This window comes from Pygocentrus nattereri, chromosome 6, assembly GCF_015220715.1.
Source record: "Pygocentrus nattereri isolate fPygNat1 chromosome 6, fPygNat1.pri, whole genome shotgun sequence".
NCBI classification, from domain to species: Eukaryota; Metazoa; Chordata; class Actinopteri; order Characiformes; family Serrasalmidae; genus Pygocentrus; species Pygocentrus nattereri.
In genome coordinates, this window is record NC_051216.1 from 36,439,497 (window position 1) to 36,465,873 (window position 26,377).

The 26,377-nt window shown below is 41.7% G+C and overlaps 1 protein-coding gene and 1 long non-coding RNA gene across 4 annotated transcripts in view; one reads left to right on the forward strand and one right to left on the reverse strand.

Moving 5' to 3' along the window:
- Positions 1-349: 349 nt before the first annotated feature.
- Positions 350-6,383, reverse strand: LOC108432579. 2 transcript variants are annotated; one of them, XR_005130399.1, is made up of 6 exons: positions 6,263-6,383; positions 5,178-5,486; positions 4,792-4,968; positions 4,090-4,666; positions 3,411-3,978; positions 350-505 (listed from the first exon to the last, which is right to left on the reverse strand). It is a non-coding gene; the product is annotated as an uncharacterized LOC108432579 (long non-coding RNA). The 2 variants fall into 2 exon arrangements; XR_001858235.2 differs by lacking the exon at positions 350-505 and having other exon boundaries at positions 2,816-3,978.
- Positions 6,384-16,551: 10,168 nt separating this feature from the next.
- Positions 16,552-26,377, forward strand: part of rpe (ribulose-5-phosphate-3-epimerase) — a 51,338-nt gene continuing 41,512 nt past the window's right edge. For both annotated transcript variants that reach the window (XM_017706622.2, XM_017706623.2), the window contains exons 1-2: positions 16,552-16,713; positions 20,979-21,058. In XM_017706622.2, the coding sequence (XP_017562111.1) occupies positions 16,592-16,713; positions 20,979-21,058 (202 nt within the window). In that variant the 5' untranslated portion in view covers positions 16,552-16,591. The remainder of the gene's footprint in view (positions 16,714-20,978; positions 21,059-26,377) is intronic.

Genomic DNA, 26,377 nt, shown 5'->3' on the forward strand with positions numbered 1-26,377 from the left:
CTTAAAACATCCATCCATTTTCTAAGCCGCTTCTCCGTCAGGGTCGCGGGGGGATGCTGGAGCCTATCCCAGCAGTCTTCGGGCGGAAGGAAGGATACATCCTGGACAGGTCGCCAGTCCATCGCAGGGCAGACAGACAGACACAGACAGTCACTCACACACTCACACACTCACACCTAGAGGCAATGTAGCATGTCCAATTGGCCTGACTGCATGTCTTTGGACTGTGGGAGGAAACCCACGCAGACACGGGGAGAACATGCAAACTCCACACAGAGAGGACCCTGGCCGCCCGCCCGGGGAATCGAACCCAGGCCCTCCTCGCTGTGAGGCGATAGCGCTACCCACCACACCACCATGCCGCCCTACTTAAAACATTCTTAGTCCATTTCTCCCTTTATATTAGTGGCAGATTCATGCAAATGCAGTTCTGGGGTTCTACATTGCCACTAAAAAGGCACACAAAGCTTGAGTTCCAAAGTGTCCGATTTCCCATAAAATGACCCTAAAGGAGAGGAAAAACAGACAGACAGTGAAGGCAAGACCCAATTAAAAAATAGAGAAAAAGAAGGCGAGATACAAAAGATGGAGAGGAAAAATAGACAGACAATGAAGAAAAGCAACAGAGACAGACAGCAACAGAGATACAGAGGAGGGAGAGCAACAACAGACCTAGGTGAGCAACAGAGAGAGACAATGAAGTCCCAGCACAGTTGTAGGAAGATTTGAATAAGATGGAACACTTCAATTTATATCATTATTAATTCATGTTTAAGTTTTAATGACCATACCGATAGTGTACCTCATGAAGTAATTCTTATCTATTTATGTCAACAGTAGAGAGATAGGCAATAAAGGACAGCAACATCAGAGACAGACAATGGAGGGCAGCAACAGAGACAATGGAACAAAGCAACAGACAACTGAGGTGAGCAACAGAGACAGACAATGAAGTCACATCACAGATGTAGGAAGTTTGAGTAACACTTACATTTATATCAAATTTATGTTAACAGTGGGGAGCAACAGACGAACAAATAAGGACAGCAACAACAGACTCACAACAAACTTATAATGAATAAAATATTTCTAAATTAAAAGGTTTGAAGTGTGCTCGTGTATTTAGGGGGCATTGGAGTAGAGAGCCAAATGACGTCCACTTTTGGGGGAAAAAGATCCCCCCCATCACAATGCTGGCTACGGGCCTGTAGCTGTGTGTCTTGCTAAAATTTTACACAGTGCAATCACTACTGCAAAAAATATATATGTGTGTGTATTTCGCCAAGAGAGGCTCCTCAACCTGCATGCCACAAAACAGCCAGCCACAATCACAAATACCACCTCCATCTCATATGCTGATCTACCTCCAGCACCACACCAGCCAGCAGTCCTCCCTCCACCAGATTACCCCCTGATGGAATATCTGCCCACACCCAGGAGGGCAGGGACAAAGGTGTTAAAGTGAAGAACAGACATAACCATGACACTCTCTCAGCCTCGGCCACCACTACCACCTGTGCGCCTGCCACTGCCAGTGAGAAAAAATTCCACCACCTCTACCGTCACCAGATCTATGGCTACATCTGCATCTACAACAACCAGCGCAAGTGCTCGCCCTTCCACATGGCCCATAACGCCTGTTGGTCAGGAGACACCTGTGATTGCTGGCCCCTCTACATGTCCCTTAATACCTGCCATTCAGGCAACCTGTGGGATTGCTGGTCCAAATATATCAGTCCTTGCAAATATGCCTATAATGCCTGCTACTCAGACCATTAGCACATCGCACAGTACTGGAAGTCCTTCATTCTGGGCAAGAGCTACTCAATACAAGTGCAAGCTAAAGGAACGCCCCTCAGAGGTAGGAGCCCAATTGTCACGGGTGCAAAATCTCCCTGTCTGTAAAATCTGTGACCAAACAACCCAGGGACATAAAAAATTATGTAAAATAAAAAAGCCATGTAAAAATTATGTCATCATCAAAAGGTCTGGACAGCATAGTCTATGACAGCTATGAACACTTCACCTCTGTTGCTGACATATTGGAGAAATGAGTTGTAAATATGCTGTACACTAACATTTTCTGCCAGTTGTTCCAAAGAAGCACCTGTGTCTAGCTCATCATTTTTTTTTTTTAAATAAATTGTCTCCCCCCCCCCATTTTCCATGTCTATTGCCATTAGGATACTTCCTTGACTATGCTAATTCTTTTAATTTGTAATTAAATGTGTTTTTAAAATATTTTCAGTGTTTTGTTTTAGAAATAAAGATATCAGAAACAGTAATACCAAGCATATGCATATTCTTTTTAGATCACTTTGTGACATTAACAATGCTTTTGTTACAACTTAAATATAGTGTTCTTACTTAATGTAACTAATTTGAGCAAAACCTTTATTTCTTTAGCTGTACTTTTAATGTTCACACACAATCAAAATCAGATTCAGAATCTTTATTTACCAAGTGCAAGAAACATTTTAGTTGCAAGTGTCAACAAAACTTAGTTTTTCATTAAAGTTCATTAAAAAGTGCAATTGTGCATACAGCTCATGTAACATACAGATGATATAATGGATGTGCAGTGCAACTTAGGTAAGGTTATAGTTCACTGAATCTGTATTATATATTATATTAATCTGTATGAATGTCTATTTAAACAACATATACCTGTGTATGTGTAGGATTCAGTGAAATATAACCTTACCTAAGTTGCACTGCATATCCATTATATCATCTGTATGTTACATGTGCCGTATGCACAATTGCACTTTTTAACTTTAATGAAAAATTAAGTTTTGTTGACACTTGTAACCAAAAATGTTTCTTGCACTTAGACTATAAAGTGTCATTAAAATATTTACAATTGGTCCAATGAGATGCACTTATTCACAGATAATGATTTCTTTTTCCTCCAGATCGTCTTATTAAATAAACTACTGACAACACACCATAGCAGTATAGTTTAGACCCTATATGTCAAACGCAAGGCCCACCACACAAATGTATCTGGCCCACAAAAGTAATGTAATTTAATGACCTTGCAGCAAAGGATGCTAGGTGTCTAGACCAAGCAGATAGGTAGGTTTAAAAGACAGAGCTCCTAAGGACATTTAAATTTGGAATATTTCAAGGTTTACTTGCAAGCGTCTGATATTTTGCATATTTTGAATAAACAATGGCCAGTTCGGGTTATAGCACAACACTAATTAAAAAAAAAAGATAAAAAAATTTCTCTGGCTCACAGATGTGATGAGATTTACTGGTTGAGTCTGATACCCTTGGTTTAGACAATTTGAAAGGTATCACTGAACATGACTTAGAATGAAAGGTCATAAAAATGAAAAATATTTACTGTATGTACCATGTAACCATACATTCACATATTTACAAAGACATTACAGCATATTTACAACTCATTTGTGATTGTGGCTGGCTGTTTTGTGGCATGCAGGTTGAGGACCCTCTCTTGGCGACGTATGAAGTCCCACACAGTCTTGATGTTAATTTTTGGTAGAGGCCTTGCGCAGGACTGGATCCTCCACCAATATCTGTTGCTGGATTCGCTCGTACACCTTCAGGGTGGCTCTCTTTTCAGGGCTGGTGCGAAACCCTTGAGGTGATCATAACCACAACAGTTTCACCAGCATGTACATCAGCCTGTTGTTCTGAGCACTGATGTCCTGTTGTCCTGGTGTGTAACACTTGGCCATCTTCACCCTCTGTATCACAGCAGCATCAACAAGATCATCCCTTTTCCTGCGGCAATAGAGGTTATTGCTCCAGTGTGTTCTGTACAACTGGTTAAAACATGGTGCCTGCTTGTCATACTCTTCCACTGCATTCCAGGCTTCAAGGACCCTGTTCCTCTGCTCAGTTGTAAGTGACAGCTTGTCCTCTCAGGCCAATCTCCAATAGCAAAGAGCAGAACATTTCCAGCTTTTGAAAGCCAGGAAGAGGGTTTGGACTGCAGGCCTCCTCCTGTTAAAAAAAACGCCATACGGATGTGGTAAGTACAAATGCATACATATATTTTTTTTTGCAGTAGTGATTGCACTGTGTAAAATTTTAGCAAGACACACAGCTACTCACAAAGGCTGGAGAGTGAACAGTGGAGGTTTCGTCACTAGTGAGCGTGATGTGAAGCAAGTCTGCATCCAGTGCATCACCATTTGCCTCCACGTCGCTGTAGTACGCCTCGTCAGCTTCACCTGGATCGGGCTGCTCAGGATGAACCATCTCCTCCTCTGGACTGGGTCCATCTTTGACAATGTCCTGGAGAGAGAAGGTTTTGACCGTACTCTGGCTGAACAGGTACTCTAACCCAAGCGGCTCTTGGGAGGGACATCAGCAGGGGCCCAGACGTTCTCCTCCACAGTCTCTCCGAACAGGTGCCGACAGCAGGTGTTGAGGTGGTCAATCAGTGGTGCAGAATAAATCCTGTGATGCCATCCTTCGCCATCAAACCCAGCATCCAAGGTCCTGTCTGAGTTCCACCGTGCAATGCCACTTATCAGATAAACCTGATAGGGCCGTGAACATTTATAGTAGGGCATGTCCACATTGTTGAAGGTTGTGGTACGTGCCACCCTATACATGTTCATATCTGGTGGATCCTGAATGCACTCCAGGTGTCGCTGCTGGGCTGCCCACGTCTCATCAATGGCCTCTGTAAATACACATACATGTGCACACACATGCACAAGCACACACACACACAGTGTGTTAGGTTCGCTTTACATGCTGCACTCTGTGTTAATGCAGTAATAATTTTTTGTATGAGATCTTTTCTACCAGGTGTTTTGAAGAGGCTCACTCCATTCTCGTCCAGTCCAGCGTGACCTTTCAGCTTCTCAATGGCCAGGTGGGAAGCCCTCTGTATATTCTGTGAGGAAGTCTTTCACCCACTCATTCAGTATCTCTGCCTTCCTATGCGGGTTTGTTACCTCTGACCTGTGCTTATCAATTATGCTGGAATCATATACATCAACTTAGTACTGTCATCGTTAATATCACTGTGATTATCGTAATGAGTAAAGAAACTTTGCAAAGGCTTTTAATAAACACTAATTATAGCCATAGGTTTGTGCAAACAGATATGTATGTTATTTTTTAAGCATGCCATCAAATGGTTTTTGAATGTATAACCTACAATAGCATTGAAAATACAATATGCTTACTATTTCATGTAGCCCACAGTGTTTGACATAAGCCAGCAGAACGGGGCATTCTCATACTGGCCGTATAGCACCACCAGCTTTCCCAAGCACAGCTGATGCGATGGTCAGGGATGCCATCTGCTCAAAGGAGATTCTCTGCATGGGTCAGGGCAGTGGCCTTGTTCAGCAGCTCCTGTGGAGGTCTGGGGAAGACCATTATTTTCTCCCGAAAGCAACAGGCCTCTTTAGTCACCACCAGTACAGCCTGTTGACGTTTTGCAGGGGCATCTGGGTTGATGACAAGGATAACTGGGGTTGCCATTTTCAGTTCTAGATAAAAACAATTGGATACACTAAGCCCACAACAATAGCAGCATTTTGGAAAAAGTATTCAGATTCACAGCAATGTTAAAACACTCCATTACAAGTAAAAGTCCTGCATCAAAAATATGTACAGAATGTACTGCTATGGTTCCTCTGATTGATATATGATCATATATGACATCATTAAATGATTCATATTGAGGCATGATTAAGCAGCATGTTAGAGCTGTTGGAGATGCTGGAGGTGGAGCTGGGTTCAACTACTGTGTTTTATATGCAGAAATACCACAGAAATCTGAGGGGTTAAAAGTTATACAAGAACAATATTTTTTTTTTTTATTGTCACTGACATAAAACTAGGCTACAAAGGAGCTTCTTCCCAGAAGCCATCACTCTTTTGAACAGTTGAAATATTACACAACAACAATATTCCAGATTCAACTGCATTTCTACATATACTGGTATATAGTATCAAGTACAATTCCATCCTCTGGATCTGCTGCTCAAACCAGTGTTTATTCTAGCATCTTACTCACCTGCCATGTTACCCCACTTACCTGCCATATTACCCCACTTATCTGACTGTTACCCCACTTACCTGCCATATTACCCCACTTATCTGACTGTTACCCCACTTACCCACTATATTACCCCACTTACCCACCATATTACCCCACTTATCTGACTGTTACCCCACTTACCGCTTTCATTTAAACATCGTGTTTGAGTTGAACTCCGAAAAATAACTGTTCTTCTAGTTAATATGGTTTCTCGCGTCTTACCTCAATGCTCGATCACCAACGGGTCACTTCTGTCACATAGAAACGCTAAACATGCCCACAACGGTAGCGATCGAGTATCCGACACGAGACTGATCTAGCCTTGCACACAGCGGCAACGATCGAGTATCCGACACGCGATTAGTCTAGACTTGCACACTGTGGTAGCGAACCTGAAGGCGATTGGTCCAGAGTCACCGCAGACTCTGACCGTAGACTCCCAATCAGAGTGCGCGACTGTCTACAGTCACCGTAGACTCTGACCGTAGACTCCCAATGGGGTCGCAGGATTCGACCGTAGACTCCCAATCAGACTTTGCACGACGAAGCCTGATTGCCAGTTCACACGTGTCTGCGTACTTGCGTTTTGGAATATCTACCTGTCTTATGTTTTTGACTCTCCCTGGGCTTTTGTATTTTTGCCTTTTGCCCCTTTGTGTTGGATGTTTGGTTTTTGGACGGACTTACTTGTTTTGACCTTTTTTCTATAACTTTTGACCACGAGTTTTGGATTGCCCCTTCTATTAAATCTGCATATGGATCCTTCTTCAGTTTCTGAGTCTGTTGTGTCACACACAATAAAAAGAAAGAGCTATTTTCATGATGCATCACTACTGATGTGGATTTATAGTGCATACAGGAGACTTTAAAGAGTAAACAAATATATTACGTATGAACTGAGTGTTTGTGGGCTGTTGACTATTGCCCGTCCATGTTATGTTGCCATTTAGTTGATTTTGGATTGATTTCAAGAGCCACAGGGGTTTTATCTGAGCCTAAAGACTCCTACAATAATACAGTACTCTAACTATGCACCCTGAGTCTCAATTTCCTTGTTTTTCAATTCTTTATCTGTTTCTTATTTTTAATGAACAAAACATTAAGCATTCCAATGGTGTGGTCTTGTGAGAAACGTGCAAATGCAATGTCACATTTTTGTTGTTGTTGTAATCTTTAGTAATGGTAAGTAATTTAGTAATTCCTCCTGCTGATCTGAGCCAGCAATTGTTTTCTACTCTCTGTTTAAGTAAGGAAACCATACATTCTTAATGCTTTCTCCTAGCGATTAAAGCATCTCCATGCAGCAGAGCAAACCACACTGGGTACTATATGCTAGGACAACACTGAGAAAAGAACATAGACAAACTGCTTGACATGCTGTTCATGTTTGAGTTTGTTTTATAGCTTTATTTGATGAATTCCAGTAATAAGTAAATAAGTGCATAGTAAAAAAACAAGGTACATAAAATATGTTTCTATGTGTGCAAACAAATATAAATAGATGTGTTGTAATATGTCCTATCCTGTCTGGATGTGATGTGTTTTAATGTACCCTTTTAAATAGCAGATTTCTGTGCATGCAAGCCAAACAGAAATTTCTTTGGCTCCTTATCCTTCTGTCCTTTCTGAAAGTCATAGTTTACACTCAGTCATGAAGTGGTTGGGCCCTGGGATTACTGAAACCACCATGAATTAAAGTTATGTTCATGTTAGATGTCTAAATATATCAACAAACAATAGGATATTACTGATCTTAACTACCATACTAGTTTAAGAACATAACACCTAAAATACTAAAAATTCAAAGCGGCAACAGGCTTTGTAAACATGACATTGTTAACCTAACATGTCAAGGAGGCAAGTAATGATGTGTGTAATCCTTAAATAGTAGCGAATTTTATTTATATAGAATTAGACAGATGTCTTCTTTGGTTGACAGGTGTGAAATGTAAAAATCACCACCAATTAAGGTCAATAAATGATTATGTAATAATTGCAACCATGTTTGAAAGGTATTGGTAAAGACGGGAACAGTGATGGTGTGACGCAAACAGGAAATCTGCCACAGAGCAGACCTTTTTAAAAATTATTTTATTAAAGGATTCATACAATAAAACATAAAATACATAACGTACAACAACCAACAGCCAGTCTTGTGCTTACGTTTTAAATAAATCATAATCAGCATATAATTCCAAAGTCCTTTTTACTTTCTTGTTTTTTTTTTTTATAATCTTTAAAGGAGTGCCATATTCCTTAAACTCACTGAGGAAATGTCTTCTTATGCAAATGATATTTACCCATAATAATTAAGTATTGTCAAAAAAAAAAAAAAAAAATTCAACATTTTTTTACATGAATCCAAAACATTAGTACATTGGTAAAACAGATGAATAATTGTTTCCTTTTCAGACCACAAAAGGTACAGGAGTATTCATTAATAATTTTACATCTCTCTAAAACATTTTAACAGGGTATATGTTGTGTAAAATTTAAAAATGTCACTATATCACCTTTATATTATCATACCATATTTAGCACAAATTTTCCATGTTTTATTCCAATTTACTGTATGTTCCCAAATGCAAAAGACCAATATGGCTGTTTATAAATTCTTTCATTAGATATTGATTTCCTAATTTATTTGTTTGTACATTTATAAATAAGGATATCAGTGTCCCCAATAAAAAGACCATTACCTAAAACATCCATATGACTATTTGCTGAACCCTTAAGAAGCTGTAGCATTTGTTTTGGTATAGCATCAAGAACTACAGTACAATATCAGCAACAACATTTTCTATAAAATCATTTTATATCAGGTGTAGTCATTCTTTTTTTCTGTCTCAGTTGTTTGTAATATTTGTTTATTATAGTTTATTTTTCACAATAAAAGTCTGTGTATTTAAAAATCAGTTTGAGGAGATTAAGAACTAGTTAGTATTGGATGCAAATCCTGCCAAAAAGGAAATGAAAATGAAAACAATAAAATGTAAATGCAAACCTCTTTTTACCATTTCTTTTTCCAAACATCTGTGCAAATATCCTGCCAAAATTGAAAATGAAATGAAATGCCTTCATATGCAATTTCATTTTGCACAGGGACATGAGCCATTTGTGACAAAAATAAAAATAAATTGAAAACGCCTATTTGTCATTTCATTTTAGTCGTTATTTTGACTTTTCACGGCCAAATCTAAAATGAAAAAATCAAAATAAAAAAATAATAATAACATCAAAATGCTAAGTTTACTTTCTTATTTCTTTTTCATAGCAATTGGTTGCAAATCTGACAAAATTAAAATGAAAATGCAAAATGGATAAATCAACAGCAAAGTGACCGTTCATGATTCCGCTTTAGTCGTGGACGCGATTTAACTGTCAGAATGAAAAGGAAAATGAAAACAAGCATCAGCACATGCTGGAGATTCACTTTTCATTTTCCAGTTTTCTATTTCTTTTTCTAACTGACCATGATGCAAATATATGTTAATTAGCACTAGGCGGGGCTACGGGGTACATTTTAGGACAGCCCCAGCCGTCCGAGGAAAAACATGTCATGTCTCAGATCTGGTGACCAAATGGCCCCAGAGACAAGGTATCAGACCAAATGGCCTCAGAAAAAACTGTGAAAATGTTACACTGGTATTTATAACGAGATACACCATAGTTTTCTAAGTCATATGAACCAGTCTATGTTTGACCAGGCTTGTGTTTGGTCTGATAACTTTTCTCTGAGGCCGTTTGGTCTGATACCTTTTCTCTGAGGCCGTTTGGTCTGACAGCATTTGGTCTGATGTTTCACCAGATCTGAGTCATGACAGTGTTTTTTCTGGAAACTCAAAGTCTTTTATCTTGAGGAATGATGGCCCCTTCCTGGATCGGGGCCTTGTCGTGGCGGAAGGGCTTGTGTGGTCTAGGGATCTTCAGAGCTAAGTCGTCGGGAGCAATATGCTCCTGGTAGGGTCTCCCAGGGCGAACAGGTCTGGAGTGAAGACCCAGACTAACACGATCCAAAGTTTATCTCCATGCATATCATACATAAAAAATTGCTACTAGATATAGTATATATATAGTAGATAACTAGATATAGTTGGGCTCACCTCCACCCACAGTGTTGGCTCTGGAACCAAACTCCTGGATAGGGGTTGGTCTCTCTCCTACTCACGGGTTGCACAGGCTGAGAGGCGCCGGGTGGGTGTGGGGATACTCACAAGTCCCCGGCTGGTGACCAGGCAGTTGGAGTTTGTCCCAGTGGACGAGAGGGTCACCTCAATGCGAATTAAAATCGCAGAGAGGAAAACTTTGACTGTTGTCTGTGCGTATGCACCAAACAACTGGTCAGAGTATTCGGCCTTCCTGGAGCGAGTGGGCGGGGTTCTGGAAAGGTACTGCCTACAGACTCCATAGTCCTACTGGGAGACTTCAATGCTCACATTGGTAATGACCGGGAGACCTGGAGAGGCGTGATTGGGAAGAACGGCCTGCCCGATCTAAACCCGAATGGTGAATTGTTATTGGACTTCTGTGCCAGGCATGGATTGTCCATAACGAACACCAAGTTCGAACACATGGATGTTCATAAGTGTACATGGTACCAGAGCTCCAAAGTCAAAGGTCAATGATCGACTTTGTTGTCGTTTCATCTGACTTGGGACCATATGTTCTGGACACTAGGGTGAAGAGAGGTGCTGAGCTGTCAACTTATCACCATCTGGTGGTGAGTTGGATCAGATGGCAGGGAAGACTGATGGTCAGATCCGGGCCAAGCGAATAGTGAGGGTGTGCTGGGAACGACTTTCAGAGGCCCCTGTTCGGAATGATTTCAACTCCCACCTCCAGGAGAGCTTTTCTCACATTCCGGAGGAGGTAGGGGACATGGAGTCTGAATGGACCCTGTTCAAAACCTCCATTGTGGAAGCTGTCAGGCGTAGCTGTGGCCAAAAGCTTGTGGGTGCCTGTCGGGGCGGTAACCCAAGAACCTCCTGGTGGACACCGGTGGTGAGGGAGGCCGTCAAGCTGAAGAAAGAGGCCTTTAGGGACTGGTTGGCCCGAAGGACTCCGATTCAGCAGATAGGTACTGACAGGCAAAAAAGGTGGCAGCTGCAACGGTGGCAGAAGCAAAATCCAAGGCATGGGAGAAGTTTGGTGAGGCTGTCATAGCTCGACACTTGTTTAACCACCAAGCCTAAGTTCTATCTATGGTTTGTAAAATAAAACGAATTCAATTTGTTTGTTGAAAGAATCGAACGAACTAAGAAATACGAGAAGACTCTTCAGAATTCAGAAGTGCAGGTCCTTTATTTCTTGAGCATGGAGAATGTTTTCCAAAGGCCGTTGGACGACACACCCAAATATACAGAATTTGTACACATGTTTTATACCCTCAGTGAAGGTGGGGTGACATCGCCCCACCTCCTTTTTGTCATCTCCTGATTTCACAAAACCACCATTATATCCAAATTGACCTTCATATGTCTATCAAATAGAGTCTTGTGTGGACCATTATCTCCAAGTCTAGTTTGAATCCTTTTTTAAAAAAAACATTGTGCCAAGCACATGCTGGTACTTTTCCATCTCGGCTTTTTGGCCTTGAAAGGTTCATGAGTTCATTCGCTCCTTATAAAGTATCTGTCTTCTCTCTTACGCCCTACTGAGGTTGTTTTAGGGCACTTACTCCAATGTGCTTAGGCCTTATTTATGATCTATCCTGCATAATACATGGCATTTTAATTTTGAGAATCTTTAATTTACATCAAGGCCTTGGAAAAAGACTTTCGTTCTGCCTCAAAGAGGTTCTGGACAACTGTCCGGCAACTCAGGAGGGGTCGGGGTGGCTACGCTGTATTCAGCAAGGGTGGAGAAACTCTGACTTCGAATGAGGATATTGTCGGTTGGTGGAAGGAGCACTTTGAGGAACTTCTTAATCCAGGAGACGTGCCTCCCTCACGGGAGTCAGGGCCAGAGGCTTCTGGGGTGTCAAGTTCCATTTCCCTGGTGGAGGTCACTGAGGTAGTTGGTAAGCTCCTCAGTGGTAAGACACCGGGGGTGGATGAGATTCGTCCAGAAATGCTTGGACTGGCAGACAGGGGTGGTGGTCCCTATTTTTAAAAACGGGGACCGGAGGGTGTGTGCCAATTATCGGGGAGTCACACTGCTCAGCCTCCCTGGGAAAGTCTATGCAAAGGTGCTGGAAAGGAGACTCCGACCGATAGTTGAACCTCAGATTGAGGAGGAACAATGTGGATTCCGTCCCGGCCATGGAACAATGGATCAGCTTTTCACCCTCTCACAGATTGTTGAGGGGGCATGGGAGTTTGCCAACCCAGTCTACATGTGTTTTGTGGACTTGGAGACGGCTTATGACCGTGTTCCTCGAGATATCTTGTGGGAGGTCCTCCGGGAGTATGGGGTGCCGGGGCTACTACTCTGGGCTATCCAATCTCAGGGCTTAGCCGGGGTCAGGAGGGCATGTGTGGAGGCTGGAGGGTGGCGTCTCTGCTATTTGCAGATGATGTTGTTCTTTTGGCGGAATCACATGGATGCCTCCAACGCTCCCTGGAGCGGTTTGCAGCTGAGTGTGAAGCGGTTGGTATGCGGATCAGCACCTCCAAGTCTGAGTCCATGGTCTTGGCCCAGAAAAGGATGGCATGCCCACTCCAGGTAAGGGGAAAGGACCTGCCCCAGGTGGAGGAGTTTAAGTATCTTGGGGTCTTGTTCACGAGTGATGGGAAGAGGGATCGTGAGATCGGCCGTAGGCTGGGACAGGCGGCAGCAGTAATGTGGTCACTGTACCGGACTGTAGTGGTGAAGAGGGAGTTGAGCCAAAAGGCGAAGCTCTCTGTTTACCGGTCAATCTACATCCCAACCCTCACCTATGGTCATGAGCTGTGGGTAATGACCGAAAGAACGAGATCGTGAATACAAGCGGTGGAAATGAGCTTTCTTCGTCGGGTGGCGGGCTACACGCTCTGTGATAGAGTGAGGAGCTCGGTCATCCGGAAGGAGCTCAGAGTAGAGCCGCTACTCCTCCGCATTGAGAGGAGCCAGCTGAGGTGGTTCGTGCATCTGATCCGGATGGCTCCTGGACGGCTCCCGGTGGGGGTGTTCCAGGCACGGCCTACAAGACCCCGGGGTCGCCCTAGGACGCGCTGGAGGGATTATGTCTCCAGGTTGGCCTGGGAGCGGCTTGGGGTCCCCGGGAATAAGCTGGAGGAAGTTGCGGGGGACAGGGTCATCTGGGATTCTTTGCTTTCCCAACTGCTACCGCGACCCTGTTTGGACTAGCGGTCAACGATGATGGATGGATGGATGGATGGAATGATGACGATTCTGATGCAGACGGCTGAGGATGTCCCAAAATGTACCCTGTAGCTCCACCTAGTGCTAATTAACATATATTTGCATGCTGTTTAGTTAGAAAAAGAAACACACACACACACACATTTTCTAAGCTGCTTCTCCCTCAGGGTCGCGGGGAGGTGCTGGAGCCTATCCCAGCGATCATCAGGCAGAAGGCAGGATATACCCTGGACAGGTCCCCAGTCCATGCAGGGGAAAAAGAAATAAAAAACTGGAAAATGAAAAGTGAATCTCCAGCATGTGCTGATGCTCATTTTCATTCTGACAGTTAAAGCGGAATTAGGAACTGTCACTTTATCCATTTTGCCAGATTTGCAGCCGATTGCTATGAATTAATTAATTGACCCTTATTAGTCCCACAATGGGGAAATTTCACCTCCGCATTTAACCCATCCATGAAGTGAAACACCACATACACTCTAGGGGGCAGTGAGCACACTTGCCCGGAGCAGTGGGCAGCCCAATCCGCAGCACCCAGGGAGCAGTTGGGGGTTAGGTGTCTTGCTCAAGGACACTTCAGTCATTTGCTGTCGGCTCTGGGGATCGAACCGGCAACTTTTCGGTCATGAGGCTGGTTCCCTAACCTCCAGCCCATGACTGCCCTAACAAGAAAAAGAAATAAGAAAGTAAACTTAGCATTTTGATTTTAGTTTTGCCACGTATTCTGCGTGTCATGAAGAAAAGCCAAAGCCAAAGTGAAGTTTGTGTTTCCTTTTTTCTGTTAGTGTTAATTTTAGATTTGGCCATGAAAAAACAGAAATGAAATGACAAATAGGCGTTTTCAATTAATTTTTATTTTTGTCACAAACGGCTGGTGCTCATGTGAAAAATGAAATTGCAAATGAAGGCATTTCATTTCATTTTCAATTGTGGCAGGATATTTGCGCAGATGTTTGGAAAAAGAAATGGTAAAAAGAGGTTTGCATTTACATTTTATTGTTTTCATTTTCATTTCCTTTTTGCCTGGATTTGCCTCCCATACTTTAGAGCTTGTATGCAGGACAGTAATCTGGGGGGTCCGAGGGTGGAAAAGCAGTGGCAAACAGCGGAGTACCGACCTTATCAAGTCAGGGGTCCGATATATATATACTTGCTATCTGGGATTTTTCTTGCAGACACTGATACTGCTGTGTCTGGTGCAATATGGAAAGAAAAACTGCCCATCACCTTCAAAAGGAATTCAAAAGTTCTGCATGATCATAGTTATTACATGAAATTGTGAATATGCTGCATGACGCCTCTGACACATTGTTTTATGACAATATTGAGAAAGTTTTGGCCTTAAATGTATTTTTATTGTTTAATGGTGGAGGGATTTTCCTTTTTTCCCCTCCTCCACAGTTTTTTTAAGATCAACTATTGTCTGTCCTTTACTGGTCAAATGCTGTTTGTAAATAAAGTAGACATATGCCGCGTTGTCTGTTCTCTTTCTGAAGCGATACTGTACGTCCGCCATACTTGAGAGGACAAGCTTGTGAACAATATCGAGAGATGAGTTCTCAGGATTAAATCGCTCACAGCCTCCTTATTATTCAACTGACTTTCAACAAATGTCTTTTGTTGTAAACCTCAGACGTAGATTAATCTCTTTACTCTCAGTAGCGTTTGTTTCTTTCATAAAGAAGTAAGAAGACGCAGTTAATTAGCGTCTGGATCAGCAGAGGAGTATTCACTCTGCACCTGACATTAAATACCGAGTTTAGCGCGAGGTACGCTAGAAACACAGTCTGACACATGTGAATCACTTCTAATCTTAACACATATATATAAAAAAACAAACAAACCCAAAACAAAGTAAGAAGAACGAAACTATAGTTGCCTTCCAATGAGCCAACTCCTTATTCGAAATTTCCGGTTCCACCTTAAAGTGCGGTCACTTTAGTGCCTGAAGCTGCACCATTTAAGGTGGAACAGGAAAATTCGAACAAGAAGCTAAGTTGCAGGTTCGTATGAGGTGCTACGTGTATCTAATATGATTATACACGGATTGTGAATGCTGTGACTCACCTAGCTACCTTAGCTACAAAGCATTAGCCATCACTGTAAATAAACAACTACTGCGGAATTATTAGCCTTATTATTGTTCATATTACTATTTTAAGATTTATTAAAGAAAGCTTATATTTAGCATTGAAAGCTTAATGGTCATATTGTTCAACTATAAGGCTGGAATAGATAAGAGCTAAGAGTAAGCACATAAGGCTGTGTGCTGACTAACGATGGAATGCACAAGGACGTCAGATAACAGGGAATACCTCGAAGCTGATAGTAGTAGACACTGATATTAGCACACTACACATGTGTTTCATCTTGTCAGATAAACAGAGCCATTGTCTGGAAAGCGGGGGGAGTTGATAAACACAGGGAATACCTTGAGCTGACCTTGCAGACACGCTCACGTCTCGGGCACATGCTTAAACTTTTATGGTATAGATTGGTGAGATGTGCTAACGCACACATTGGAGGCTTGATGGAACCTACGGATATCTTGGGTAAGGGAGGAGCTGTCATGCGACTATAAAAAAGGGAGTCAGATGAGAAGGGGTCAGAGCTTACTTGGGAGATACATGATGCATGTTCTCTGTTTGTAACCTCTCCAGAATTCTGTAATAAAACTTCGTTTGTTTCACTTCAGTCTGATCTACTTGTCTCATTTTTTGCATCAACGAACACGCAGGACTGGTTTCGTCCACACAACATAAAGGTAAGATCCCCCGGCTATTAAATAAAATAAACTTAATATGAAACCCGAGGAAAAACAATCACACCAACAGGTTCTTTGTGCACCAACCACATGGCCATATCTATACATCATACAAACAATAGGCATCACACAAACATGAGCGTGAATTGCTGTATTCCCTCCGTTATATAATCCTATCCCGCTTTCTGGGTGCAATATTCTTGAAATAGTAACATTTTGTACAGTATCATTATTAAACTGCCGCTCTGTAAGGGAACGGAATGCAGTCCATCAGCGATGTTGAGCTCCGAATTGGCGACGCCGTTGACGTGCTTGACTGGACCCAACGCGACATCTAGTTGTGTTTATCTGTAGAGAGAACGGAGATACCCTTCTCATCCAGGCCTGTAGGTGGCGATAATGCTTTTTTAAACCAACTTCCGGCAGACTATAAGGAATAAGAAAAACACTCAAGTTGGACGCTTCCAGGACGGGACGGAGTGAGCATGGCATATTCCGCAAAGATCGGACCCTCTATTTTAAGCAGCGACCTTTCACAGCTCGGAGCAGAATGCAAGCGAATGATGGAGTGTGGTGCTGACTTTCTGCACCTTGACGTTATGGATGGGTAAGTGATGACGTTTGTAGGGTTATGTCTTGCCAGTTCAATTAGCTTGTGATCTAACAGTGCTAACGGTGACAGTGAAGGTACAAGTGAAAAATGCCAAAGCCCGGCAAAGCTGGTTTTATTTTTCAATTTCTAATGGAATAAAGGTGCATAACAAATGATCACACCGACATTTTCTAAGTACAACCAAATATAGTTTAAAAATGTACTTCTAGTAAATTTTACTGAACATAAGAGCTCGGAACAAACACTGAGTCTTTACTCTTGTAGGGAGCGTCTAAAAAGTGGACAACTTGCAGAACTGTGAAGGTTTACATTTTAACACATTGTAAATTGTTGTGGCTGTAGTGTTTAATTAGGGTGAAATTTCTAATACCAGGGATACGTTAATACATTGCATTTTTCAGTCATTAGTAAAAATTAACAAAGTAACCTTTCAGCACTTTGAGTCCCACACCGGGGAAATTTCGGCCCGGTCCCATTTCTCACATAGCTCCCTTTTGCGCGTTCACGTCTAGGGTAAGGGTGTCCCAATTTTTGTTAAGAGAGAGGGGTAGGGTGAAATGTTTAAGGGCTACATGACCGTCCAAACAGGGGTTTTTCAGAGGCTCACTCCAAAAGGAGTGTTATGAGGGATCGAAAAATCACTGTATGTACGATAATCCCTGTATTATTCTACTTTAATGGCGTTTCAATGTATTATGGCCATTTTCATAACAAGCACAAAAAGTCGCTAATATCATGCTAATGTCTCGGGAGCTATCTAGCTAACTTTTCCGCTCCACCTTAAATAGTCTGGCAGGATTAACGCCTGAAGCTCCAGAATGTAACTGCTGCAATAATTAAAGTGGAATGGGAAAATGCGAACAAGAAGCTGGCGAATAGCTGACTCCAGCTTCATATCACCAAGGAATTAGGAGTGGTTGATGATAAATAAGTGTCTTATGCCCCTCTTTGAAAGCATATGATGCCCTTAAATGTAACTAAAGCCCAGCATTGAGGTTGCTGAATTTTTCCCTTCTCTGCTGTCACTGAAGACAGACTGGGTCGCCCACAGAGCACCGATAGTAGCTGTTAATTAAGCCATGTTTTTATTTTTTTGAGGGTTCCGTTTCATGGGGCAAGATTTAAACCACTGCCCCTTGTAACTTAGTTCCAAGGGGTTAGGTTGGCGCTTGAAAACAAGAGGTAGGGTTAAAAAGGGGGAAATGGGATTGGGCCTTCACCTCTGCAGTCTAACCCATCAGCAGATTGACCTTCTGGTTGAAAGGCTGGTTCTGTAACCTCCAGCCCTCAACTGCCCCTGATTTCTAAATATGGATTATTGAATACTTCCAAAGACACATTCTAGGAAAGTCTATAGGAAAGTCTTATTTCTTAAAGATATTATAAAGGAGGAGACTGGTCATTGGTTGAAATATGAATAAGAAGGCTCTTAGCGCTCAACACTGTCTGGTTGCAGAGAAAGGCCCACCTTTCATGTAAAAGGGCCATTCAGCTTGCTGTTAATGTTGCAAGCCTGAAAAGCCCCCTTATGGCAGAGATCCGTAGAAGTGCAGTAGAAAGAACTGTCTGAAAAACTTTCTTCAGAAGTGCATTACTGAACCAAATGCTTCAAACCTTGAGGTTTTTGACAGATTTTATCATTTATTTGAAACAGAAACAGTAATTTGACCTTTAAAGGAGTTTGGTCTCATCCTAGTCAATAGGAGCCTGGTCTTGAATAACTATAAATAATTGCCTGGTCTTATTGCAAAGATGACCACTGAGTGGACAGACCAAGTCAAAGTGAAAGCTTATTTATTTATATATTGCTTTTTACAACAGGTCTTGTCAAAAAGCAGCTTTACAGAAAATTCCAAGTCCACATGAGTAAGCCAATGGCAATAGCGGCAAGGAAAAACTCCCTAAGAGCAAGAGGAAGAAACCTTGAGAGGAACTATGACAAAAGGGCAACCCAACTTCCTCAGGTCAACATCAGATTGCGAAAAGCATAATTATGAAATATTACAGAACAAAATGGGGAAAACAGGCAGAGCATTGGTTAATTAGATCGTTTTAGTTTGTGCAGCAGCCTGTAAGGACCTTTCCTGTAATGGCTTTGTTTCCAATCGTACAAGACAAGTCTCCTTTCTGTTTGAATGTGAGGGATGTAAAAACATGAGACTGTGACTCAAATGACCATTTAAGAAACATATTTGAAATAAGTGATAAAATCGAATGAAAATCAGTTTGTTGTGCGCTCCATAACGCACAGCAAAGTCAGGTTTTATGCTGTGCCGGCTACTGTACTTGAGCCGATATCTGCAACTGAGGGGGACTTTTCCAGGTTGAGGCATAATCAGCAAGATTTGTTGTAGGGTGGGACTTTGTCCCTAAATAGACACATGTTGAGCATTAAGCTTCCCCATTCATTTTTAACCTGTAACATGTCTCCTCCTTTAGAACATTGCTGATTCTATTGACATGCACTCAAGTGCTGAAAGCCAAAAACATACAGCATCAACCAGTGGACAGATGATGCCACTGCACAACAGAGCTAAATAGTCAGGTTATTGAAGTAAAAATCCCATTCATAATCATAATAAATTAAATTTTATTGAGCAAATATAGACTTACCATGAACTAGCAGAGGGACATGAGTTAGTTGCTTTCAGCTTAATTTCCAAAAATTTCTGCTTTATTATCCTATTCCTCATAAAGAAGTACATTACCCATAGATTATAGAACAATCTCCACCAATCAAGGTGTAGTTGTTACCATGGGGATTCAAACACTGGTTTGATATATATCCTAATGCCGCATCAAACTTTCTCCACCCTTCAAGTTCCCTTTTAGGAAGTATATTTGTCCTTTGTTGCCACTTTAATAAGTTTAAAAAAAAAAAAAAAAAAAGATGGGTCATATCAGAATTAATAGAATTCTTATAGAGAGAAACAAATTCTTTGTAAGGTTTTCTATACCATAACGGCTAACATGTGATAACAAAGATAAATTAAATGGAGCGTTAAAACTAGAATGATAAAATGCAAACATTATATGTGCGTGATATGTACTATATTGCCAAAAGTATTCACTCACCCATCCAAATCATTCGGATGTTCCAATTTCTTGCATGGCCACAGGTTTATAAAACCAAGCACCTAAGCATGCAGGCTGCTTCTACAAACATTTGTGAAAGAATGGGTCGCTCTCAGGAGCTCAGTGAATTCCAGCATGCTCTAGTCCAGTCGTGAAATTTCCTCACTACTAAATATTCCACAGTCAACTGTCAGTGGTATTATAACAAAGTGGAAGCGATTGGTAATAACAGCAACTCAGCCACGAAGTGGTAGGCCACGTAAAATGACCGAGTGGTGTCAGTGGATGCTGAGACGCATAATGTGCATAGGTCGCTACAGATCTCCAACTACATGTGGCCTTCAGATTAGCTCAAGAACAGCATGGAGAGCGTCATGGAATGGCTTTCCGTGGCTGAGCAGCTGCATCCAAGCCTTACATCATCAAGTGCAACGCAAAGCGTGGAATGCAGTGGTGTGAAGCGCCGCCACTGGACTCTAGAGCAGTGACAGAGCTCTTCCCAGAAGAGTTGAAGCTGTTATAGCTGCAAAGAGTGGGCCAACATCATATTAAACCCTTTGGATTAAGAATAGGATGTCACTCAAGTTCATGTGCATGTGAAGACAGATGACTGAATACTTTTGGAAATATAGTGTATAATAAAACAGCAATGTCCACAAAAACACAAAAGAATAAAAACACATTTCCAAAAGTTGGCGGAAAAAGGAATGAACATGATTGATTGAAACCGTTCTCCGTGTCTTGTGAGATATAAAGTTCCTTTTGACATTAAACTGGTCAAGTACACAGTCTTTCACCTTTTATCTTTTTTTTTTTTTTTTTAATCCTTTTTTGCTCTGATTGAAACTGTGTTGGAACATGACTTTACAGAAATAACAGCTGGAAAATGTATTTTAAAAAAAGATTGTAAAAAATCTCTAAAAAAATGTATTATTTTCAAAAGAATTTGAATTTTTTGAATGCACTGTAAGTACAGGTAACTGAAATAATGAATCTTGTTACAATTCATGTAAAATTCCGTGTTGTAACATGTCATACATGTAGTGTTAAACAGAAAACTGGTCCCCAAGGATGGCATTCTAGAATTGGAGGGTTAGCAGCACTGCCAAATGTCAGTAGAATGGTCTCATAACAAATCACAAACAAGTAATTTATCAAACACTCTGCTCTGTGTTTATCTGAAGGCATTTTGTTCCAAACATCACATTTGGCCATCCCATGGTGGAATGTCTACGGAATGCTGTCGGTCCAATTCCTTTCTTTGGTAAGTTTCAAGTTTACATAATGCATTCTTATAGGAGTATAACATTGTGAATCAAAACTTGATCGCAAGTGTTCAGTTTGAGCCTTCAAGACAAGACCTGTAGCTTTTTCCCTTTCACCAAACAAAAATAATGCATTATCATCATCTGCAGAAGCACAACAACAGCAGCAAGAAATACGTTATTCGTTATCTGTTGACCTGTAGTGTCTATGTATTGACGGAGTTGGATATTGTGTTCACTTAGGCCAATCACTTTTTTTTCTTTTTTTTTTTTACAACAGGCAGAACCTCAATCTTGCATTTTAAACTTGTACTCTGTCTCTCTGTCTCTTTCTGTCTACAATTTGGTTTGTCTGTTTTTCTTTATATCTTTTTATCGATCTATCTACATTGCTCAAAAAAATAAAGGGAACACTTAAACAACACAATATAACTCCAAGTAAATCAAACTTCTGTGAAATCAAACTGTCCACTTAGGAAGCAACACTGATTGACAATCAATTTCACATGCTGTTGTGCAAATGGAATAGACAACAGGTGGAAATTATTGGCGATTAGCAAGACACACTCAATAAAGGAGTGGTTCTGCAGGTGGGGACCTCAGACCACTTCTCAGTACCTATGCTTTCTGGCTGATGTTTTGGTCACTTTTGAATGTTGGTGATGCTTTCACACTCGTGGTAGCATGAGATGGACTCTACAACCCACACAAGTGGCTCAGGTAGTGCAGCTCATCCAGGATGGCACATCAATGCGAGCTGTGGCAAGAAGGTTTGCGGTGTCTGTCAGCGTAGTGTCCAGAGGCTGGAGGCACTACCAGGAGACAGGCCAGTACACCAGGAGACGTGCAGAAGGCCGTAGGAGGGCAACAACCCAGCAGCAGGACCGCTACCTCCGCCTTTGTGCAAGGAGGAACAGGAGGAGCACTGCCAGAGCCCACACAAATGTGCATGTGTCTGCACAAACGGTTAGAAACCGACTCCATGAGGATGGTATGAGGGCCTGATGTCCACAGATGGGGGTTGTGCTCACAGCCCAACACCGTGCAGGACGCTTGGCATTTGCCAGAGAACAGCAGTATTGGCAAATTCGCCACTGGCGCCCTTGCGCTCTTCACAGATGAAAGCAGGTTCACACTGAGCACATGTGACAGACGTGAGAGTCTGGAGATGCCGTGGAGAGCGATCTGCTGCCTGCAACATCCTTCAGCATGACTGGTTTGACAGTGGTTCAGTAATGGTGTGGGGTGGCATTTATTTGGCGGGATCCTCAGACCCCTTGTGAGACCATATGCTGGTGCGGTTGGCCCTGGGTTCCTCCTAATGCAGGACAATGCTAGACCTCATGTGGCTGCAGTGTGTCAGCAGTTCCTGCAAGATGAAGGCATTGAAGCTATGGACTGGCCCGCCCGTTCCCCAGACATGAATCCGATTGAGCACATCTGGGACATCATGTCTCGCTCCATCCACCAATGCCACGTTGCACCACAGACTGTCCAGGAGTTGGCGGATGCTTTAGTCCAGGTCTGGGAGGAGATCCCTCAGGAGACCATCCGCCACCCCAGGCATTGTAGGGAGGTCATACAGGCACGTGGAGGCCACACACAATACTGAGCCTCATTTTGACTTGTTTTAAGGACGTTACATCAAAGTTGGATCAGCCTGTAGTGTGTTTTTCCACTTTAATTTTGTGTGTGACTCCAAATCCAGGCCTCCATTGGTTAATAAATTTGATTTCCATTGATGATTTTTGTGTGATTTTGTTGTCAGCACATTCAACTTTGTACAGAACAAAGTATTCAATGAGAATATTTCATTCATTCAGATCTAGGAAGTGATATTTGAGTGTTCCCTTTATTTTTTTGAGCTGTGTGTGTGTGTGTGTGTGTGTGTGTGTGTGTGTGTGTGTGTGTGTGTGTATGAATGTATGTATGCATGTATGTATGTGAAGTAATAGACCAAGATGATGCATGTGCATCATGAGGTTCAGTGTCTTACCAGTTTTAGCTATATATAGTGTTTATTTACCTAGCTAACCATCTCCTGCGTTTTCACTTCACCTCATGCGAACTTCAGATACTGTAGAGCAGCTTCTTATAAAATGTCTCTCAGCATTTGACTGTTCTACGAGGCTCAAGTCAGCTTCTTATTTTCAAGCTTCTTGTTCACATTTTCTTGTTTCACCTTAAATTTTACCTGAGGCACCAGAACATAAATACGGCTGCACAGGTGGAATGGGAGAATTTGAAAGAGAAGCTGAATTCATCTTTGCAACTATTAAGTGTTTGACAGTCTCTTGTTGTAGATTTAATGTGCCAGGAATCCAACTGCGGTGCCAAGATGCAGCGTACCATCTCAAAGATATTTTACTGACTCTGCAACACCCCATCCCCACTCTCCCCACTGAGACCATAACCAATATGAGGTGTAGTCTAGCAATGTTCAGGACTAGCGTGCCGTCCACCACTCCCTTGAGGTTCTCCTTCTGTCCCTGCCAGCTTTGCAGGGTTTTGCTCTCACTCATGCTTTGGGCCACACCTTCTTGCTGGCTCTCGCAGCCATTTTCAGGGCCCGGGGGATGGGAATTGTTGCGCAATAATCAATACAATTGCTAGGCACTGGAAAAAATAAATACAAATAAATAAATATATTGGAATAGGGCTGGGTGATAAAACGATAAGGATACTTGATAGAACTATAAGACGTCTGATAATTTTTCGATATAATACACCATTCTCACACTTTCATGTTCTGGCGACTGATGGCCCTGATGGCGTTTTCTGCTGCAAGGAAAGCGACACTTCTCTGCTGCCGCCAGAAGAGGGCACGCTCCTGGGTTTTTTGACATGATTGGAGAGGTAGGGGTGTAAAATGAGTAAATATACTTTAGCAACATGGAGTTACACATTCCATGTTTGGAGCATCCCCTGAGTGGAGTATTCGGCGTTCTTATTTCCTGTGACCAAGTGCGAGTGACGTGAGAGATCAGTGGCATAACTGTACCGGCTTAGAGTGAACATTCCTAACATCCTGAAAAGCTTTAGCAATGTTAAATCACGTCTGCTTCACACAACTACAGCGCTGTTACAGCATCAAACAGTCATATTTGTGTATTCGTGCATTCACATGCAATGAAAGTGAAAGAGAAGAGTGACAGCCCTTATTTAAACAAAAGTAAACTGAGGAAGCTGTGAAGTATTGGAGAGTGGGATAATGCTATCTTTGCAGGCCAGCTGTTTTTAGCAGCTGGATAACTTGAAGCAGCACTGTTATTTGCTCAAATTGATATTGCTGTAGATCAAACAAGACACACAAACCCTGATTTCGGTTTAAACTGACTTTGGTTTAAAGGGGGGCGTTGTTCATCTTGTGTTAGAGATTCACACTGCAGTTAATGCTTTTACAAAGCGAGTGTCAGATATTGTGGTTCACCCTTCAAACTACTGTGACAGAATAGAGAAATCCAGTCATCTGCTAGCTGATGTTTGAATACTGTGATATGCTCTGACATGGATGTGGTAGGAGTGATGGCAGTAAGGTGGTGAGATCCATCAAGTACTGAGCCAGCTAATGTTTGCTGTTCGTGCTAAGCTGACATTGTTGAGTAACTAAACAGTTTAGCACTGTTGTTTACCATTTTTAATGGCATAACCTAGCCCTTGTCACCAGACAGCTAACATTTTGTTCTTCAGCGTTCCTCCAAGTGCCCATCCTCAATGTGTATGTCTCGGATTCCACATTCCTCCATTGTTCAAGTTAATCAACAATTTGTAGCAGATGAGCAAAGATTTGAGAACTTTGTCTATTTTTACCCCGTTTCTTTTTTTTTGTTTGTTTGTTTTGTAAATAAATAAATAAATAAATAAATAAATAAATGTACAGCTGTGGGTCCCATGGTACGAGTCTGCTGCAGTGAATGACTGAACTTTCAGGGCCCAGATTACAGCTTGCCACTGAATATCAGTAAAACTAAAGAGGTACATGCAGACGTTAGAAGGGCCAAAAAGAAGCATTTACTACTATTAATAAATAGGAGCAGGTAGCGGGTAAATAACTAAGTTTAGGGGCTTCTCTTAAGTTAGGAGGCAATATTAGTCCTTTATTAGGCAGTTGAAGTTTGGTCTGTACACAGCTTGTAAACTTCTTGTGACTGTCTAAGAAATGTATACTACTTGTATTTGGAGGGTAGGACAACAATTCTAAATGATCCCTCCCACCCAGCCCATTTTCTGTACCCACAGACAAAAGACTTCAGTCAATCAAGTATAGGAATAATACAATACCCCAAACACCTAATACGCTCATCCTTTGCCCTAGTTTCTGGCCAGAGATGCAGAACATTAACCTGAATAAAAACCTGATTTGCAAAAAGCTTTGTTCTCCCAGCCACATCAACAAACTACCCTGTTGAAACAAGTGTACTGTAATGTTTTACATAAAGAAACACTATACTAAGCATATATGGTAGTGTTTATCGGTGGGGGTTTCTGTAGTCCTTTTTCTATATGGGATGTTTGTAAGAAGGTATGCTGTTTCTTATGTCAGAGTTTTGCATGTCTCAAACAAAAACATATAAAATCAAATTTCCCTACTCTGTGTGATGGAGCAGCTTGAAGTTAGCCAGCTGATAAGAAAAAATAAGGGCTGTCCTGGAAATATAGCTAGTGTTAGCAGTGGCCTTTAGCTAGCTTGGTTAACTCTATGCAAAAGTTAGCCCTTGATGACCTTAACTGTGTGTATCACATCAACAGCATGACTGTCCCACACTACACACAATAATAACTAATACACAGAATAATAAAAACTAAGATGTGGCTGTTGTATCTGAGTGTTTGAGAACCGTGGTATGCTACAATGACTCCTCCTGTAGTTGTTTGGAATAGAATAAAGGTCATACAGACTATAAAGATCCTAGTGCATTAAAATCATCTGCACCAATGCAAGAGTCTGGAACATTCCTTTCAATTGAAACTTTTTTTGTCATATATTCATGAACAAATGTCAGCCCTGCACTTCAATGCTGACAGTGTTCCAATAGTGCCTCAGTGGAATTTGAAATGTTGTTATTGCCAAGCAAGTGGTAGGGTACATTCACTTTGCCATACTGGCAGTTAGAGTTTGAGCACAGGTATTAGAAGGTTAAAAGGCATACAAGACACACACATTACTTTGCTGCAAATATGTAAATATGGTGCAAGTGGGGGAAAAAAACAAGCCTAAAAAATGCAGTTTAAATCTAAAGGCTGTTCATTTTTGTATTAAACAAATGAAACATTTGAAACTGAACATGTGAAACCATTCAGTTCTAGTAGAATCGTCC